This window comes from Eptatretus burgeri, chromosome 3 (genome assembly GCF_056783735.1).
Source record: "Eptatretus burgeri isolate ZD-2024b chromosome 3, Ebu_testis_v1, whole genome shotgun sequence".
Taxonomy (NCBI): Eukaryota; Metazoa; Chordata; class Myxini; order Myxiniformes; family Myxinidae; genus Eptatretus; species Eptatretus burgeri.
This window is the reverse complement of record NC_140963.1, coordinates 62582883-62603496: the sequence shown is the minus strand read 5'-3', so window position 1 is coordinate 62603496 and position 20614 is coordinate 62582883. Positions and strand designations below refer to the sequence as shown.

The window sequence follows — 20614 nt, the reverse complement described above, 5'->3', positions numbered from 1 at the left end:
AACCCTCCAATGATCATCCAACAGACCATCCAACAAACAAACCAACTACCAACCACGGTACCTTCGAGCACTTGCAACCCTCGCATCGCTGGCCACAGCATACGGGGCAAAAGCGTCCAGTCCGCAGTTCCTATTCGGCTTCTCCAAGCGCTCCACTTCTTTCTTGTCGAGGCCACATGCGTGGAGTGGGCGGGCCTTGCCGGTGCCTGGCCGAGGCCCTGCCCAGAAAAGCGCAGACCCATGGGAGCCCCGTCCAATCAGGGCGGACGGTGATGTCTGTTTCACCGAGACCCCGCCCCGTTCGGGGAGGTCCATAAAAAGACGACACCATCCTCAGTGCAAGACAAGTTCTATGGAGAAGAGCCTCAACAGTGAGAGTTTTTTGGAGGAGTTGAGTTGGTTGGTGTGCGTCGTGCAGTTTGAGCTGGAGTTCTGCATTTGGCTGACGTTCATTGGAGGTTTCCTGGGTCCCGTCCACGACCCTGATCTCCGCCCTGGGACTCTGACTGCTCCGCTCGGGTTCCTCCACAGGCACGAGTTCCACGCGTGTGATGTGGGCTGAGCCGCACGACCATTAGAAGGTGCCACACCATGGAGCACCCCCTCCCTTCAACGTGCAGGTACCCAAGCGAACTGCGACCCCCAGCTCGTCTCTCCCTCCCTGGCTGCGGGGGTCTTTTAATAAATCATCTGAGTGTGTGGGCCCGTCTTGTAAGTAGAAACTGTGTTAGTGTTTTTGAACATTGAAAATTCTTGCTTGTATATTCCATGATAAGTCTTACTCTGTGTCTTCTTTATTGTAAATAAATTACTGTAGAAATGTTCCCAGTTCGTTTCCGTCCTTTCTTTCATTGGTCCAGCATGGTTCGGATCTGAGTTTTCGCCGGGTTTTTATACCCGATAATCCGTTCATCCCAGCCGGCACGGCTTTGGCAGTTCTGCTCGGCTGCACCCGAACCGGAGTTGGTAGTTGGTAGTTGGAACTCTACCACAGTCGGTAGAGTGACCCGGTTCGAGCAAGACGTGCCGAGGGCATGGGTTCCCCTGTAGTCGAAATCGCATATTTAACTTGGTAAGTTAGTTCGAGACAAATAGACCCTACGCTACGCAGTTGAAATATTGGCGACCACGGTCGGTTAAATGACCCGCCGACTCGCGGAGTTATCCGAGCGACGGCCTGCAATTCCGGAGAGTTTGGTTGGAGACGACGCAAGCTTTCCCCACCTGGTGGTCGTTCTCGCCACCGACCCCCGGCCCACAACAATATTTATGTATATATATATATATATATATATATATATATATATATATATATATATATATATATATATATATATATATATATATATATATATATATATATATTGTTGCGGTTTTCGCGCCCGCCGGCGTGCTGACGGCCACGTAACCCGAATCGCGGCACGTCGCCCACCGGACGGACAATCCAGTCGTGACCCTCTCGGACTAACGCCGGGAACCAGTCACGGGTGGACCTTTCGGTCTCACCGCGATCGAGCCAATCAGCCCCCGCGTGGGATAGGGTTGCTCGCCAAATTCGACCTACCTAAGTACCCACGCGGAGGGTAGACCGGGCGATCGCACCTCGCCGCAGGTCGACTTCGGACACGGGCCACTTAAGCGACCCGTTCCGTACTATCAGAATAACCGAGCGGTGTTATCGTCGACCTCGACGGTTCGATTAATTATCGGGCGTATTCAGCCCACTACCAACCCTTTACGTGAAGCAAGATGAGGGTTCAATGGGGGAAAAGACGAAGCGAAGCGGGAAACAGTTCAACAATAAAGCACATTTATTCGCGGCACACGGGAAGCACACAAATACAATTCCACCAAATGCACACAAAAAAAGAAAACACAATTCCATTTACACAAAAAGCAAACATAAAAGTGAAAACACAGTGCAGAGCTAATACCGACTACCGAGCACACGGCAACACTTATACAATTCTACTTCACAGACGGCGCCGACAACACATACCCAAAACCAAGGAAAAGAAATCCCCCAAGAATGAGGCAGGCCTGAGGCCGAGACCGGGTCGGGCCTACCCGTCTGGTGATGAGACGCGGAGCGGCGATGGCCCCGCAACCCGCGGGCCTCGTGGACAGTGCCTGGCAGGGGGTGGGAACGGGGCCCCCTTGGTCGCACTATCTCAGCGCGGGGGGAAACAGGAGGGGGTTGCTGATGCTCGGGGTAGAGAGGATCTTTATTATCCCTGGTGTGCGTCTCCACCTCGGCCAGGTCGCGCTGCCGGCCTCCCTCGGGCGTGCAGCTCCTGGCACCGACGCGAGCACCCCCTCGTCCGACTCTCTTCAGCTTCTCCAGCCACTGCAGGCTTCGGGCTCCAGACTTCCACACTTGTCCCCTCCGTTCCGACTCCTTCTCGTTCTCGTTCTCCTTCTCGTTCTCGTCCTCCTTCGTTCCGACTCCTCGTTCTCGTTTGCGACTCTCCTCTGACTGACGAACACCGTCCTTTTATCCCCCCGTAACTTCGCCTTTGACCCCCTCCCTTTGACCTTTCACCTCGCTCCCCATTGGCCCGAGAAAAAGTGGGCGTGAAGGCTTTTTGATCCACAAATTTGCATATATCGATCGCCCTGGGGGCGGGGCCAATTCGCCCCTCGCTCACCGATTGGACGGCAAAAAGTGGGCGTGTGTCGTTTTTGATCCGTTTTTGAAGCACAAAATCCGTGATTTTGTACACGCTGTTCAACGTGCGCCCTACACGAGTCCAGCATCGGTGCTCATGAGTGGCGCGAGATGACGGTGATGCGATGGTGGCGAGTTGTGACGGTAAAGGTTGTGGCGGTTGTGGTGAAGCGGCGTTGTGGTTGGTGGTTGTTGTTGTGGTTGTGATGGTAATCATGGCGGTTGGTCCAAAATAAAGACAGTAAAAGAAAAACGGCTATCCTGAAGAGTCGCAGCTCGCATAAATGACATGTATTCCCACTAGACAACGGGTTTGGGCCTAACTACACATATACTTACCGAGATATCTCACCTAAGGGACCTGAATGGTGGTTTGCGAATCTGGTAACCACAACACTACCCCCTTCCCTTTTTACAGACTCGTCCCGAGTCATCAAATTTTCGTGTGCCATCATGTGTAGTTTTCCCCTAGTACATTTTACCTACGGATCCCTGAGTGCGACATTCATGGTATTCGTGTCCCCAAAATAAATAACCTGAGGGCTGCGTAACTTCCTAAACAAACTCACTCACACGGACGACTTAAATAAAATTGCCGGCGCTAAGACATACATGCCGGGGGCGCACTCATATTTACAGTACATCTTACCTTAACTTACAAATTTTACACTAAACCATGGCCCAGGATCACTGAACTCTGCAAAAGAAAACAGTTAGCAGGGAGCCAGGCTGCCCGCATGCAGTCTCTGGCTCAAACAATGCAGGTGACAGGGAACGTGGCTGGCTGCTCACACGCAGTCCAAGGCCTTCCCTTTTGAACTGAACTCAGTGAACCACAACAGTGCTTGGGCTGCACAACGCAGTCTCCGTGCCAGCTCAAGTGGCACACGCAATAAACACAACGAATGGATGGATGAACACAAACACGGTGCACGGGCCGCCACTGCAGGCCCGTGTTGTAGCTGCCAACAGGGCAGTTCTTGCAGCTTGCAAACTGTTGCTTTTACGATCCTGGCGCACATGGCAATGAACAGGGGGGGGGGGCAAAGCAAAAATTGAACGGGGCTGGTGAACGTGGGCAGTGGGCATGGCATGGCAAAGGTGAGCAGGCAAACACAGCCCGCAGAAGAAGGCCGCTGCAGGCAAACATAGCGGGCAGATGAACTGGCCGGCACAGGCCTTGAAGTACCACAGCTGCAGACGAAGTGGCCGGCACAGGCCTTGCAGCAACACAGCAGCTGCCGATCAAGTGGGCCGGCACAGGCCTTGAAGTAACACAGCCAGCAGATGAAGCTGGCCAGCCTTTGCCGTTCAGTGGAGGTTGGTGGAGGGAGTGCGGTGGTGCTGGCCACTTGGAGGGCGGGCTCGGACCTACCTACCTGTCTCCCTCCCACCTATCGCCTTTGCCTGTCACTGTACATACCCACTCCCTTAATTTGTCAAACCCCAATTTAGCCCCAACTTATTTTTTTGTTGTTTTTATTTTTACTTCCCCACTATAAATCGTCCCCTAACCCCCTTTATCGTCCTTGTTCGGCTAACCTATCCTGTCACCGAGCCTACTCCCAACCCCTACGTTCCCTTCCCGGAGGGGAATAAGGGAGAGCTAACGTCCTGTGTCGAGGCCCAACGAAGCCTCAGAATGGCCTCCTCAGAGTTCGGCGATCTTTAACCAAAGTGGGTCCAGCGGCCCACAACGACAGCGAGGGGATGGATGGTGCGGAGGGGTACATCTCCTAATCTACCCTAACCATTTAACTGTTAAACTACCCCGGGGCTTTCAACAAGCGCCTCTCGCTTAAACTATTGGTTCTATAAACCCAGATTCCCATCGCCTGTGTTGGTGTCCTCACAATTTCGGGCCTCGCCCCCCAATTTTCTCTCCGTGCCCTCACACGGTCTCCTGGCTGGGACACGTGGCTCCCTTTGGCAGGCACGACCCTCTGCCGAATCTCCCGCTATGCCTGCCCCGGGCACTACACTGCCTCCGAGCCTACCAGCTCCCTAACACCGGGGAGTGCCCCCCATGGCACCTCCCCTGAAACGCACACGTGGCAGGCCGGCCTCCCGGGCCCCTTTCCGAGGGTCACCCGTGCCCACAACACTGCCCACGCGGCTAATGGCGCCCCGGGCCCCCACACCAAGCAGGCGCACCCGTGCCCACTACTCTATCCCGGCCCCCCATGGGCCCATGGCCTACCACGGCCGACTAGCCTGGTGCCCGGGGTACCCACTCAGCGATACTCACCTTTCGCAGCCACGCTCCCAAGCCCGTCAACAGGGCTCCTGCACCCCTCCAAATGGGTCTCGAGCCTACTTTCCCACCAACAACAAAACGACCTCCATTTTTCAATTTGACTAACCCAGCTAACTCACTTTACTCTGACCCCGGGGTCCCTTGGGCGGGAGTCACTCCTCCCCCAATCACTCATCGCACCATGCATTCCCCATTCGCTCCATACACACAGACCCGCTGGCCTCACTCACTCACCAAGTACTCACCTCACAACTCTCCAACAACTCTTCAACACACACACCGCTGAACTCTGCCATCCTTCTAACTACCTCCCCTAACTAACTCGTGCTCCCACGTCGTCCCTTATACTACAGCACGTTCCTTTTAACACTACGTAGCTAAACTACGTCCCCTCTACACACTCACTGTCAGTCACTGTCTCCAAATAAATCATTTTATTTCCCAACCTAAATCTGGCTACAATCCCTCTAACTAATCCATTCCACGGACTCCATGAGGACTTACCCCTGCCCCATGGAGTCGGTCTAACTAAGCTAACCCTTCCCCCTAACTAGTTTCCATCCTGTGCCCAGGGTTAAGGGGGTCTTTCACCCTTTGCCCAGGAATCCTGTACACCCGAAAGTGAGGCTTGCTTTTTTTTTTTTTTTTCCATGCGCAGCACCTGCGCGGCAACTCGCGCTCTTTGCACCTTGCAACTGCCCGTGACGTCATGCAGCTGCACGTGTTCCTCGTCCCTCCTTGGACGGGACCATCCGGCAGAGATACCCCTCCTGCCGGATTCCAACCTCACGTGCAGCCATGACGTCACCGTGCGCATATAAAAAAAAACACAAGCCCCACGTCTCGAGGGGTTCCCCACGCGAACACATGTGCCCTGCCCGTTGGAGCTGAACACACACGATCGCGTGGAGAACCCGTCCGGTCCAAATCCATTTACCTGCCTAAACTTTGTCCGTCCGCGGGATCGGCAAATCCACCGCGTGCGTTTCCGGACCGGGACTTCACTCTCGCAAGCGAGCACGTGGTGGTCTCGTGCGTTGCACAGCACGAACCGCGTGCTCACTGCTGGGTGAACCCGGCACGGTCCTCGAAACAACCACAGCCGCTACTCGGCTTTCGTTCCTCCCATGTCGCCGTCGTCGCCATTCGACCCACGCACACCTGCGTGTTACGACGCACACAGTCCACTCCATCACATTCACACGGGGAGACGCGGCTGCGTGCTCCCGCATGCCAACCGACATCTCCCTCTCATACCGCTCTCTCACACACACGGTCTCCCTTGCACACAGCGACCTTGCACACGGCCGTTCACTCACGCGTGCCTCACTACTCACACAAACCATACTACTCACACGTGGTGCTCCATTCACTCGCGCGGGGGCACTCACCCGCGGTGCCTCACCCACACACGCGAGGGCACTCAACCGCTGTGCCTCATCCACACACCGTGCCTCACTCATACACGCGGGGGCACTTAACCGCGGTGCCTCATCCACACACGTGGGGGCACTCACCCGCGGTTCCTCACTCATACTGGCCGTTTCACTCACACACACGGCCTCTTCCATACACGGTACCTCATCCACACACGGCGTGCTGGGAAGCACGTACTCCGGCACCATCGCCACCACACCACTCACACACGGGGTCGCTTCCACACACGGGGACGCACTCACCCCTTGCACCACACACACAGGGACAACCACACTGGGGATTCGTGTCCCCACAAGGGTCTCCGGGGCCTCTATACCCCCAAGCTCTCCAAGCACCTGTCCACAGCACCCGTCCTCTCAACCTCGCAAAGCACGACCGAACTCACCTGGTCGTGACTCGCCTCAAGGGGGCAGACTCCCTCCCCTCGTTCCTGGAGGAGGCCATCCAGCTGCTCGCACTGGGTCTCGACACGCTCCGCGAGCTCACCCCCATTGTCCTCCACTACCTCCGTGTGTGTGTGTGCGTCACTTACCCCATCTTCATCGTGTCGTCTTCCCTCTATTTTTTCTGTCTCCCGTGTCTCTGCCAACTCTTCACCCTTTACCTCCCTTGTCTCAACTATTATTTCCGTTGTCGTCACCTCGTGTCTCGTCTCACACGTTTTGGTCTCCCCATTTAATTTTTCCCTTTCGGTCATCGTCACGACCCTCGCCCAACACGTTCCACGAATTATTTTTTCACCCGCCTCCACCGCGGGCCTGTCAGCCGTTGCACCCCCACCCAGCTCGTTTGCTCCCACACGTGGAGTCGCCATTTTTATCTCCCCGGTCACGGCCTTCATGCCCGCCTGCAGGCTTCGGCCCATGTTCTGCGTCTCACCCCGTAGCTCTTTCATTTCCTCCTTCATGTTTGTTTCCATTCCGTTCATTTTTGTATCCATCTTTTCGTTTATTTGTTGTGTATTCGCATCCATCGTCGTTTTCACTTCATTCATTTGCTTGTTCATGTTCGCAATCATCTTCGCTGTCGTTTCCGCATACATTTTTGCCAGCATGGTGTATAGCTGGGTCATGTCGGGTGCGCTTGGGTGAGCCGTTTCGGCAGGGGTCAGGGAAGGGTTTTGGTGGAGAGGGGGGGGGAGGTGTCATACACCGCGGCCGCTGCCGCACCCACCTCAGGTTCTGGGTTCAGTTGGGCGAGTCAGTGTTCCTGCACAATCAACATTTCCTGCTCGGGGATTCCATCCTGGACCATGGATTCTACATTACTACACATATACATTTCTAATACCCCCGGCTCCCGCTCGCCTTGAGACGCCATCTTGCTTCTCGTGAAGGGTTAATTTGCTCGCTCGTAATTTGGAGGGAATCGGGGGTCGCTTCTCTCACCCCTGGACCGATTCCCGTGAATTTAGCCGGAGACAGGAGAGCCTGTTGTCCCGCTCTCCAATACCAGTGCCGCGAGGAGGGCGATGAATTTGTATCGCACGACCTGACACCAGTGTTGCGGTTTTCGCGCCCGCCGGCGTGCTGACGGCCACGTAACCCGAATCGCGGCACGTCGCCCACCGGACGGACAATCCAGTCGTGACCCTCTCGGACTAACGCCGGGAACCAGTCACGGGTGGACCTTTCGGTCTCACCGCGATCGAGCCAATCAGCCCCCGCGTGGGATAGGGTTGCTCGCCAAATTCGACCTACCTAAGTACCCACGCGGAGGGTAGACCGGGCGATCGCACCTCGCCGCAGGTCGACTTCGGACACGGGCCACTTAAGCGACCCGTTCCGTACTATCAGAATAACCGAGCGGTGTTATCGTCGACCTCGACGGTTCGATTAATTATCGGGCGTATTCAGCCCACTACCAACCCTTTACGTGAAGCAAGATGAGGGTTCAATGGGGGAAAAGACGAAGCGAAGCGGGAAACAGTTCAACAATAAAGCACATTTATTCGCGGCACACGGGAAGCACACAAATACAATTCCACCAAATGCACACAAAAAAAAAAGAAAACACAATTCCATTTACACAAAAAGCAAACATAAAAGTGAAAACACAGTGCAGAGCTAATACCGACTACCGAGCACACGGCAACACTTGTACAATTCTACTTCACAGACGGCGCCGACAACACATACCCAAAACCAAGGAAAAGAAATCCCCCAAGAATGAGGCGGGCCTGAGGCCGAGACCGGGTCGGGCCTACCCGTCTGGTGATGAGACGCGGAGCGGCGATGGCCCCGCAACCCGCGGGCCTCGTGGACAGTGCCTGGCAGGGGGTGGGAACGGGGCCCCCTTGGTCGCACTATCTCAGCGCGGGGGGAAACAGGAGGGGGTTGCTGATGCTCGGGGTATAGAGGAGCTTTATTATCCCTGGTGTGCGTCTCCACCTCGGCCAGGTCGCGCTGCCGGCCTCCCTCGGGCGTGCAGCTCCTGGCACCGACGCGAGCACCCCCTCCCTCGTCCGACTCTCTTCAGCTTCTCCAGCCACTGCAGGCTTCGGGCTCCAGACTTCCACACTTGTCCCCTCCGTTCCGACTCCTTCTCGTTCTCGTTCTCGTTTTCCTTTTTCGTTCTCGTTCTCGTTCTCCTTTCCGTTCTCCTTCTCGTTCTGACTCCTCGTTCTGACTCCTTCTCGTTCTCGTTTTCGTTTCGTTTTTGAAGCACAAAATCCGTGATTTTGTACACGCTGTTCAACGTGCGCCCTACACGAGTCCAGCATCGGTGCTCATGAGTGGCGCGAGATGACGGTGATGCGATGGTGGCGAGTTGTGACGGTAAAGGTCGTGGCGGTTGTGGTGAAGCGGCGTTGTGGTTGGTGGTTGTTGTTGTGGTTGTGATGGTAATCATGGCGGTTGGTCCAAAATAAAGATAGTAAAAGAAAAACGGCTATCCTGAAGAGTCGCAGCTCGCATAAATGACATGTATTCCCACTAGACAACGGGTTTGGGCCTAACTACACATATACTTACCGAGATATCTCACCTAAGGGACCTGAATGGTGGTTTGCGAATCTGGTAACCACAACAATATATATATATATATATATATATATATATATATATATATATATATATATATATATATATATATATATTTCTGGATTTGACCTGCATTATTATACCTGAGAATAAATCTGATATTTGAAGAAAGAGATTGTCTCTGTTAAAAAAGAAGAAGTTTAATGTGACTTTCTGAATGTGAGCGATGAACTTAACCAGGAAGTTATTTCATTGACTTCCTTATTTTGGTTGATAAAACAAACAAAAGAAACACCAAGATGAGACTGACTTTGAAATACAGTAGACACACACACACACACACACACACACACACACACACACACACACACACACACACACACACACACACGCACACGCACACGCACACGCACACACACACACACACTTTATCATGAGTCATCTGTGATTGTGTTGGCCATAAAATTATCTCTGAAAACAAAGCAAAGTTCGATGGAATTCTGTTGATCTTTATAAAAGTATACCTGCGACTTGGCTAATTAAATTCCACACAAGCCTTCTCTTTTATTTCCATCCACAGGCCAAAGGCATGCTGTGCGAGGCGAAGGATGCGAAGGACAACGAAAGCGGAAACACAGGTACTGAGAGGCAGCTGAGGATAAACGGAGAAGTGGAGGCGCGAGAAGGCCCCAGAATTTCTGGAGAAGGTTAGTTTTTTTTTTGGAATGGGGGAATGAGAGTGAAGTTATTTACTAAACCGTCACCAATATTCAGAACGTTCATGGAACAAAAGCTGCTGAAACTTCAATTTCAAGATCGACAGAAACAAGTACACCGAGTTAAATGCCACTGTACTTGTTCGCATAGTGTAATACAGAGATAAAGCTCGTTGGTTTCCTGCCCAGCTTTGCCTTAACCACAGCAGCTTGTAAATCTAATTTACATCAAGTTTCCACTGAATGTCGTGCGTTGCGCCAATATGGAATAACGTTTTGTGCTCTTGTTTTTCCTCTAATGCATTTTGTTTCACTATTACTTGATACGTACGCTCAATCGATACCACCATACCTTATTGACACCTTCTCCACCAATCTCCGTTTCAACACACCACAAAGGAGGCATAATTAGGCTACATCCAAATTTTAATTACTTTTTATTGTTTTTGTTACAGTAATGTAAGGCTCTTGTACGGAAATAGCACGCATGATTATTAGACATCACTGTGCTTTTTTGTGGACAATGTCGACGCTCGTGGAGGAGCGAGAGCACAGGATGGGCCAGGATGTAACGGAACGAAAAGAACAGCATAAAGAGAGGGGGGGGCACACTAACAGCAGGGTTGACTGACAAGATAGAGGGAGACTTGGACAAGTGAGGAATGTGTGGAAGAATGATGTGTCGGGTGGATAAGATGGATACCAGGTAAACTATTAAGAAGGAAAAACTGGAAATTTAGAATGAGGTGGTGTTGGGGTTGGTTAATGGGGGTGGAAAACATCATGGATTTAGATGGGGCATGATGTGAGATGGTGGTGGACAGCTGTCCTGAAGACCTGGAGGGAAGAATGACATTGAAGAGAATGTGGAAGTTGATTCCACAGAAGGGGGAAAAAAGTAATGAATGAGTTTGTTGTTCATCCATTTGTGACTTAAGATATGTTGCCTTTGCATATTACACATTCCATTGTATTTTTAGACTAAAAGGCCATTGGAATTGTATCCTGGGGAAATTCCAAATCATGACCCCGAGGTTGAGCGTGTAATAACTGTCTCACTGGGTTGCTTGCTCCTCCTGGTCTGTGACTGACTTGAGCTTCTGGTTGCCATTACAAATGTGACCTTAAAAATCCACAGAGCTTGAATAATTATTGCAATTCCTGAGTCACGCTCCAGGTTGTGCCAATAGACCATATTGTTGGAAATTCCAAACTTTTCCACCCTGTGTGTGACGGTGCACATTATGGAAGAGAAGATTGCAGAAAGGCTGGAATGTTTTAAAATTTGATGTATTGTGATCTTTATCACTTCCTCCAGATGGCACAGTCTGCGCTGCGCCAATTTTCTCTTTTCGAAAATGAATGTTACCACCATCGGATAGATCAAAAAGGAAAATCTGGAGATTTATTTAAAATGTACCAAATAAGATGATGATCCATGACCAGAAAAAAAAAAGATCTCTTGATAAGACCCTCACTTATGAAGTCAACTCAATCAGAAATCTCGATGGAACATTCCTTCCCACTAATGAACGTGGTCATTGCATGTGTACAACTGTGTACATGTGTACATGTCCTTCAGCAATAATACTGTCATGTCAGATGTGTCCGTTAACATGAACCAAGTGAACCGGATGGTCTAAGACCCCCGCGAAAGACTGAAAAGATGTTGAGGGTTACCGTATTGTGTTCAGAATAACAAGTCGACATCCCCTCAAGGATTTCTTAATCAAAAGCTGAACCTGGTGGTGTTCATGCAGGAAAATGGCAAAAAGCCTCTTATAATTAAAGGGGAGGTTATTTACAAAAAAAATGGGGGAATAAGGAAGGACAGGACAAACAATAAACGGTACAGCTCTGGCAGTCAAAAGACAAAAGAAAAGGAGAAGAAGGAACATGCAATCTTGCACATAAAATAAATAAGGCCTCATCTGCTAATGGTGCTGAAATACCAGATTCACGCACGATGAACAAAGGGGCAGATGAGGGCTTGTGACGGGCATGATCCAGTGGCGTGCAGGTTGCTGACGCACAGAGCTGGTGTGGCTCTGGACAGTGAATGACAGGAGTAATGTGGTGGAGGTGAGGGATTGTGGTGATGATGGTGGCCAAGCAGAGGGAAGGAGAGAGAGGTTCCTCTCTTCAAGGTCCAGCACTAACTGTCGCAAGCAGGTGCGATTGCAGCCCTTGTGAAGTCTGCGACTGCCCTCTTGCATGGCGAGCCCCTGTTATAGGCCGCCCGCTGCTTGTGGGCAGGGCCATCTTATGGGCCACCCCGCCCTGTGGGACGGCCCTGAACAAAAGTGTTCCACCCTCCTCCAGGGTTCCGTAGCTGACCTCACCACCATGGCTTGCGTGGCCTGCCAGCCAAACAGTTTGTCATGATCAGTCCTCCTTAAGTACAATGCGCTTTCCAGTGTGCCATTGGTATTAAATGGAATAAGTCCTCACCTGGCCTCATCTGATTTACAGGAGGTTTTCCACAACAATCTTACCCTATCTGCTTTATAATGGATGCCCATTGCCTCCTCATTGCACGATAAACAATACGACTTGCTCTCACAAATTCCGTGACACAAGAGTAAATCTCACCTACGCGATCACATGGTCTATACTATTCGTAACACAATCTAGCTATGGATCCTCCCCCATCCCCACCCCACCTCCACCTTCCACATAGCACAGCCCCTTCACAGAAACTTCGACACTTGCCAAGGTTCTCCATAGGAAACCCAAGATTCCATCCTGAACAGTTATTGTCTTGCACTTCATTATGTTATCCATTAAAATGTTTGTGGGAAGTGAACCGCAGCTCCCTTACCTGGTCTCATTACCATACTTTCCTGATTTGTTTCAAAAATGCACAAAAATCCTAAAATGTACAAAATTCTATTTCAAATAATTCTTCATCAATTTTGTCTGCCACCCTCTTTTCAAGATGGTATCTTTAGAGCAGGGAGAGAAGATGGCAAAAGCACACACAGCAACCAGGCCTCCCTTAAATTAAAATTTAACTCAACCAATTCTAAAATCCCATCTAATTGACTGCCTCCCCGAGTGGATGTCACATGTTCCAGCTTTCAGCTGAGTCAAAAGCCCAATTTCAAATTTACCTTGCCAATTTCACGGGCTACCTGGAGGTAGGTAGCCTCCTATTATGGAGGCCCACATTCCTCGCTCTCATTGAGAGCCTGATCCACCAACGGGCACGTCAATGTTTCTACCCACAAACCTTACAGGCAATGATCTCCCACAGCTGCTATTCATCTTTACCTACACCTGCAGTATGTTGTATTTGATGTTGGAGTTTGTCGACATGGGGCAACATGTTTGTGAGCTGCCTTGTGGGCAGCGATTTGGTCCACGCCTTTTATTATTATTATTATTATTATTATTATTATTATTATTATTATTATTTTTTTTTCCTGTTTATTTTAGCACCATGGTCCATAATATTCTTAACACAATCGAGCTTTCAATACCCCCCCCCCTCTTCCTTCCATTTTTTTTTGTATACCTTGTCGAGGCTCGTATGAGAGCTAACACACAACGCACAGCAAGAGGGCATGAGACAAGAGGGGTGGGAGTGGGAGGGACAAAACAGTGGGGAAGAGACACATTAGGAGATCTGTGGAAGGGAGAGGGATGGGGTGGGGTGGGGAACACGGGGTACACAAGATGGACATTACAGGGACTTTCAGGACTGGAGGGAAGAATGGGATTGAATAGAGTGAAGGAGTTTATTCCAAAGGTGGGAAAAAAGAGGAATGAAAGAGTGAAGGTGAGCAGTGATTCGTGATTTTGGTAGTTTTACCAGAAGGGCGTTGTTGGCGGACCTTGAGCGCCCTGCGGAAATGTGGTGGGGACAAATCGCAGAGAGAGCAGGGGGGGGGGGGCTCGGCTGGAGAGGAGACGGTAGAAGACAGAAAGACCACCGACCAACCTGCGGTGATTGAGTGAGAGGCCCAAAGACTCAGCCTCATTGCGGGAGATGCCGATGATCCTAAATTTAACAATGCGATTCCAAAATTCAGCTCTTTACTTGCAAGGTATTTCTCATTAAAATGTGACATATTTTGATGCGACATCACAGACTGGAATGACACCATGATACATAGTCTATTCACTGTTGTATACAGTACATTTGATCTGATTTTAAGAATGTAGCAGTTAAGACTTACAATTGTTTTGGGCCAGAATGTTCCCACCAGATAAACATTAATGTTCTGTGTGAAGGATTTGATTGTCTAAAAGGGGAACTTTGCTTGCAGAGTATGGTCAGTATTTTAATTCATTTTATCCAAGATAGATAAAAACCCAGAATTAAGAAATTGGCACTTACCATGTTACTGATTGTGTCAACATTGATTTCACCCATCCATCCACCCATCCTTTTAACCACTCATCCACCCACATAATGACCTCTTCAAAATACATCACACAAATACAGTTATTGAAATGAATTTTTTTTCTTTTTTCTTATCGCAGGCAACGTATCAACCCAGAGAGACGTAATCTCCTGCAATCAAAAAAAAGAGGTAAGAAAAGTTAACCTTGTGGACTGTGTGGCCCAGCAAATCACTGAATCTACATTTGAACACGATTGGCTGCTAAAGCTTGGAATTAGCTCCACACAATTTCAGTGGAATCTTATGAATTACCGACTGATACTGACCAGGCAGAAAATATTGCCGACTGATACTAATCCTGGCTTGATACCTGCTCGTTTGAGGTATTTCTGCGAAATGAAAATAAAAATTCTCGTTTTTGCATCATTCTATACGGCCCAAACTATAGCACGTCATCATTGGTGCACTTTCACAAATTACCAACTGATACTGATACTGATAACTGACAAACAAATATAGTTTGTTTATTTATTTTTTTTCATTCCTGCCACCACCAAAGGTGAAGGAGGCTATGTTTTCACCCCTACTCTGTCTGTTTGTCTGTTTGTTAATTGCCGGAATCCTTCGGATTTCGTCAATTATGTAGGTCGGTTGTGTGTGTCATTCTGTGTGTGTGTCTGTCTGTCTGTTTGTGTGTTTGTTTACCCTGTAGCAGCCACACCATTTCAGCGATCATGACCAAACTATGTACAGACGTCGGCCATGGTCCAACTTAGACACTTGTCATTTTTGGTGAATCTAGGTCAAAGGTCAAGGTCAAGGTCACCAAAAAACCAAAATTCTTCTTTTTGCAATAACCTCCGCTAAAATTGTCGTATCGACTTCAAACCAAATCCAAAATGTGCATCTTCCAATTCTGCATCCAACCATATGTCTCATTGGGGTGTCACATCAACACCCTTCTTAGCGGTCGGGGGTCGAATGTCAGGGGGGGTCGGGTCAAAACTTTCAAATTGCGATAAAAACGCCATTTCAAGTCCGATTGACTTCCAAGTCATGATCATGACCAAGCTAAGTGCTATTACTCATTAAACAGTAGAACTATCGACTTGGAAGAACCAAATTGATTTCCAGGTTTTTGTTTTTTTCAGAGATCATGGAGAAATGACAAAGTTATTCTGGCAATTCCTTGCTCAACGAGCAATTTCATTTGTTTGTTTGTTTGTTTGCAGGATATCTCACAATACAAAGTTATGGAAGGAATCCAGATGAAATTTTTTGGACAGGTTCGGTGTGTGACAAGGACGAACTGATGAGATTTTGGTGAAGATCCGGATCCGGATCCGACTACTAGAATTTTTAAAGTGATTCGTCACCATTGAGAGATTGGGCCAAAAACGATATCGTACTGTATAGCTGCTATACTATAGCATGATGTTTCAAAAATGTAATTGGCCCGATATGGCATTACGTGGCGGAGGCATGCGCTCCACCGAGTGCCCTTCTAGTTTTCGATGTATCTACCCCCTAATCTTATCCCTAATACTTTTTTTACACGGTCATTATCAGTCAGTAATTCATGGGCCCATGTTATTTGTGGAATTATTTGTGGAACTACCTTTTCTCTCTTCTCTTTCTTCTTGTATTGCAATCTCTTAATGCTGCAAGTCCATTTGGTTTTCATCTGCAGGACCTCACAAGAAAATTACTCCTGTCCTGTTTGATTATTATAAAAAAAACATAATGATTTACTGAAGACACCAATGATAAAGATTTCAGCTACGGGTACATGTACAAGTTTCACCTCATCCTCATCACAGGACATGTTTCACTTCATCTTCATCCCTGTACCTGTTTCGTGTCATCTTCATAATGGTACATGTTTCACCTCATCCTCATCACAGTACCTATTTCACGTCATCTTCATCACAGTGCATGTTTCACCTCATCTTCCTCGTGGTACATGATTCACCTAATCTTTATCATGGGGTATCTTCATCTCCAGGCTGGATGAAGTGAACAACATGCTTCACCATCCATGATTTTCAAAGCAACGTGAAATGGCACCTGCTGAAGCTCTTTTTCTCTTCTTCATTGTTTGCCCATCCCCCACGCACCCAAGATGGGGTTTTGCATTCACTTCTGTCTGTCTGTCTGTGTGTCTGTCCAATCCATAACTTTTTCACCATTTGAGTTTTTGTCATCAAATTTTCTACTATACAAAGCTTTATGATGAGAATGTGGAGAAGCCAAATTAGTAATTTTGTTGAAATAATTTTCATCATATTATATTTATCAAACTGCCATTTCTAGTACCAAACTGAATAGGTTGGTTGATACTTGATAAAAGCCTTTCCAAAAATCTACCCAACCACAATTGTTTGTTACATTGGAGTGAGCATGACGGGAGGGAAATGGTAGTATTGGGATAAAATGAGGTGAACTCAAAACCTTTTTTGTTTGATTTAAACTAATTTCATAACGGTGTAAGCACGATCGCGGGAAGCAGACGTCACGATGATGGAATGATTCGGCAGCAGCTGATTGAGGACTTCTCAGGAACCAAACCAATACTTACGATAAGGGTGCTACCACTTCTGAGAAATTTACTTTTGCACTTGAAGCAGAACATGTTCCACACTTCCTGTAGTGCAGATAAACAGCTGCAGTGATTCAGATATTCTCTTGGTAGAAAAAGGTGTCAGACTTTGGATCCCCCAGTCATGATCTTGATCCTGTTTACTGTTGATCTGAAAAGGAATGCCAATTCTGGTCTGAAGATGAGGTCTTTGTGTGTGTGTGTGTGGGTTGAAGGTGCATTGTGGAGCAACAATAGCCACAGACACCTCTTGCGGTATGGATAATAACAGCAGCCAGAAATCATTGGGTGAGTTTAAAAACCTTTCACATTGTTTGATCACTTATCCAAAAATATTTGCTAATTTTTAACCCAAAATGTTAGTCATTCATTTCAATGAGGTTTGTTCATCAGTGAGTGCCAGGGAAGGTTTTAGATAAAAAGAAAAAAAAAACGTTGAAAATATTTGAAACACAAGTTAGATTTGTTTTTGTTTTTTTAGGGGATTTTTTTTTTTATTGCTCTGTAGCGCCTTCAGCCTTTGTAGCGATGTGAAATGTAATATTATATGATCTCTGACCCCATTCCTTATATTAGTGGGTGTAGGGAAGTGTTTTAAGCCTCCAACAAAAATATAGAAGAAAAAAATTTGATTCTTCAAAATGCCAACAGGATTACATCAGCACCAGGAAACACCGGCTACCCCTGCTAGTAAGTGATCAAGATTATATTTTCGATGCATCGTGTGTAAGTGTTTAGGCAAAGTAATTTGTTTTATTCTACATTGCCCTTCCATAAGTTCTGACTGTTCATGAAGGAAGAAATAGCAAGTGAAGGGGTGATCTTCTTTTTCAAAAAGGATTTTTGATTGATGGATGGAATCAACAGACCATTGATCGAGGTATGCATTAAACCACTGTGAGAAACAAGGAGAAGCCGATGATTCGGACGTTATAACCCTTCATCGGAGCAAAAGAGGAGTCTCCAACAAAGGGCCAACACCTGATGTGCAGCTTCTCTTTGCTTCCCACGGTGGTTAGCATACCTCGATCAACTTTCTGTCGATTCCATCCATTGTTATACCTGCCCGGTGACACAGATCGATACGAGACATCAACACTAGTTTTTCATTCGGATTTTTTGTTTGCATTGCTCCCCTATATAGGCAATAAAAGGTCAAGTTATTTGCCCCATATAATGCTGAATTTTTATTTTAATGGTGAATGATGATACTCTTGCATCCTCCCTAGTTCGATCCTCGATTCTTCACATGTTTTTGAGTCCTGCTATCAGTCCCTAAGCACAAACTTTAACCGACAAGCAACAATATAAGGCTACTCTGTGAAGGAGCAGGCATCCTAATCCAAGTTCATTCTGTTTAAACTTTACTCCACCCTCATGCATTTGTTTTTGATAAAATGTTTTAAAATTTTGATTGCTCATCACGAGAGCAATCTAAGTGAGGTCGGTTTTTCCTTAATAATACAAGGTTTTAAATTTCTTCTTTAGCTTTAACTGAATTGTTCATATCAGTAGCACAGCCACCTACTTGACAGATAACCCCACAAAAGTTAAATTAATGTTTGATCATTTGGCAGCAAATCATGAAAGAACTCATTCTTCGATGCTGCCCCTGGATGCGGTTGCCGGCTTTCCGAAAAAACGCCAGGACGTGTTCCCAGTACCACTGAACAGCATGACATTCACACTCGACTCATCAAGGTAGGTATTGGGGTCCACTTAGAATGTAGTAATATAAGCCTCTAGTATTGACTGTGTCTTTCGAGTAGGTTAGATCGCCATGAAACAGGGACCTGGTGGGCTAAGTTGTACGTAATAAACGCACTTCTTCTTGCGTATGGCAGCTTGGCTGCGGGTCGCTATGATTTTGTTGTGGTGCGACTATGCCACTGATGCTGTGCCCCTATACTGGTGTACTGGTACTCATTTCACCGACCTTAAAAGGATGACAAGCTGACTTATCCCCACCTGGTGTTAATTCAGCATCCAACAGTGCTCAAGCTGAGGACCCTAAGATCCCCAGCTAGCCACCCAAACCACTAAGCCAACACCAGGTTTCAAAAATGCACTGAGTGGAGGACATTGAGTGCAAAATTTAGGATTGACAGGGTGAGGTTGTATGTTTGAAACCTCTCTGTAAAGCAGGCGGGACTGGGTGGAGGACTTTCTGAAGGCACTGAAGCATTTCGTGCTTCAATTCAAGATCTGTTTGGCCGGTGAGAACAAACCATGGTGATGACGTAGGAACCAGGGCAGGTATGTCAAATACTGCTGACAACACCAGACTTTGTAACAAGCAGCATTCAGAGGCTGCAGGAAGGTTCTGGATTGGAAGCAGGACGAACACCATTGAAGAGCACCTCCCCCATCCTGAGCAGCGACCAACGGGGAGCAGCGATTGACGATGCCAAGCTGACATAAAAACTGGTGCATACATGCACATGCTCTCTCACTCAACTTTTTTTTCCACGGTCTTCATCTCTGCTGGGGGCCAAGGAGGAGGAGAGCATCTTTATTTGTGCTGTGTGCCCCGATCCAGAACATAACTCATGCGACGCTTTCACCCTACCGATCATGCTCCTGTCCCACCGACCTGTCCATGCTCCTGTCCGACTGATTGCCGATCATGCTCTCAATCCACCGACAGCCATTGTGAAAGTGGAAAGTCCTCGCTTTGTTCTCCTTTGTTAGTAAGAGTGTTGTTTGTGGTGCCATCGCTAGGTTGGGATTATTTATTTCTATATCAATGTATATGTATTTGCATATCAATCTCTCCTTATGTCTGTCTGTTGTATCGCTTGGTTTGTTCCGTTCCCCTCATCCTGTCCACCTCTTCTCCCCGTATCTCTTTTCTCTGATGAAAAATAGACCCTTATAAGGGTAAGAGACATTTTCCCATCTTTTGCCTCATGCGTGCGTTCCACCCTCAAATTTGGCTTCATTGGGAATATCCTTGGGGAATCATCAGGTGAATCCGAATGCAGGGTAATTTGTATTTGAACGCAGTTTAGCTTACCACCCTTTCGGCTGTTTGCGGGATCAAAGATCCCTGCGCCGAGGAATATTGTGTTTGCGAACCACGTACATACATATATTCCCCTTTCTCAAAAAAAATATTAATACAAAGAGAGAGGGATGTATCTCTCTCACTCACACACACACACACACACACACACACACACACACACACACACACACACACACACACACACACACACACACACACACACACACACACACACACACACACACACACACACACACACACACACACACACACACACACACACACGCTAATGACTGCATGCACTCGCATAAACCTTCCGTTTTGGGGTCTACCTCGGTAGGCATTTAAAATGTTGGCCATTGAGGCTGCACTTTTAATGCGAGAAACTCCTGAATGTATCCCAGTGACCCGATAACTCATCACTAGAGCTTTTGGTGTGTTCTCAAGTATTCCTGGGTTCAAGTTCTGGTTCAAGTATGATGGAGCTCAGTTTCCTCCCCTCCTCCCTTTCCTCTTCCTGTCCATTCATTCCCTTGATGTTTGCCTGACTGTTAGTTGTACCTTGCTGTAGCATGAGCTTCAATCCTGTAAAGTGTAAAG

The 20614-nt window shown here is 48.0% G+C and overlaps 1 protein-coding gene across 7 annotated transcripts in view; it reads left to right on the top strand.

Moving 5' to 3' along the window:
- LOC147030046 (rho guanine nucleotide exchange factor 28-like) overlaps window positions 1-20614 on the top strand; it is a 157824-nt gene that overhangs the window by 92699 nt on the left and 44511 nt on the right. For 5 of the 7 annotated variants that reach the window (XR_015056199.1, XM_085873739.1, XM_085873741.1 and 2 more), the window contains 5 exons: window positions 9924-10050; window positions 14548-14597; window positions 17223-17295; window positions 17659-17697; window positions 18585-18708. Coding sequence is in view for 6 of the 7 variants with exons in the window: in XM_085873739.1 (XP_085729865.1) it covers window positions 9924-10050; window positions 14548-14597; window positions 17223-17295; window positions 17659-17697; window positions 18585-18708 (413 nt within the window). In the remaining variant the exon portion in view is untranslated. The remainder of the gene's footprint in view (window positions 1-9923; window positions 10051-14547; window positions 14598-17222; window positions 17296-17658; window positions 17698-18584; window positions 18709-20614) is intronic. The other 2 variants (XM_085873743.1, XM_085873740.1) reach the window with 1 other exon arrangement.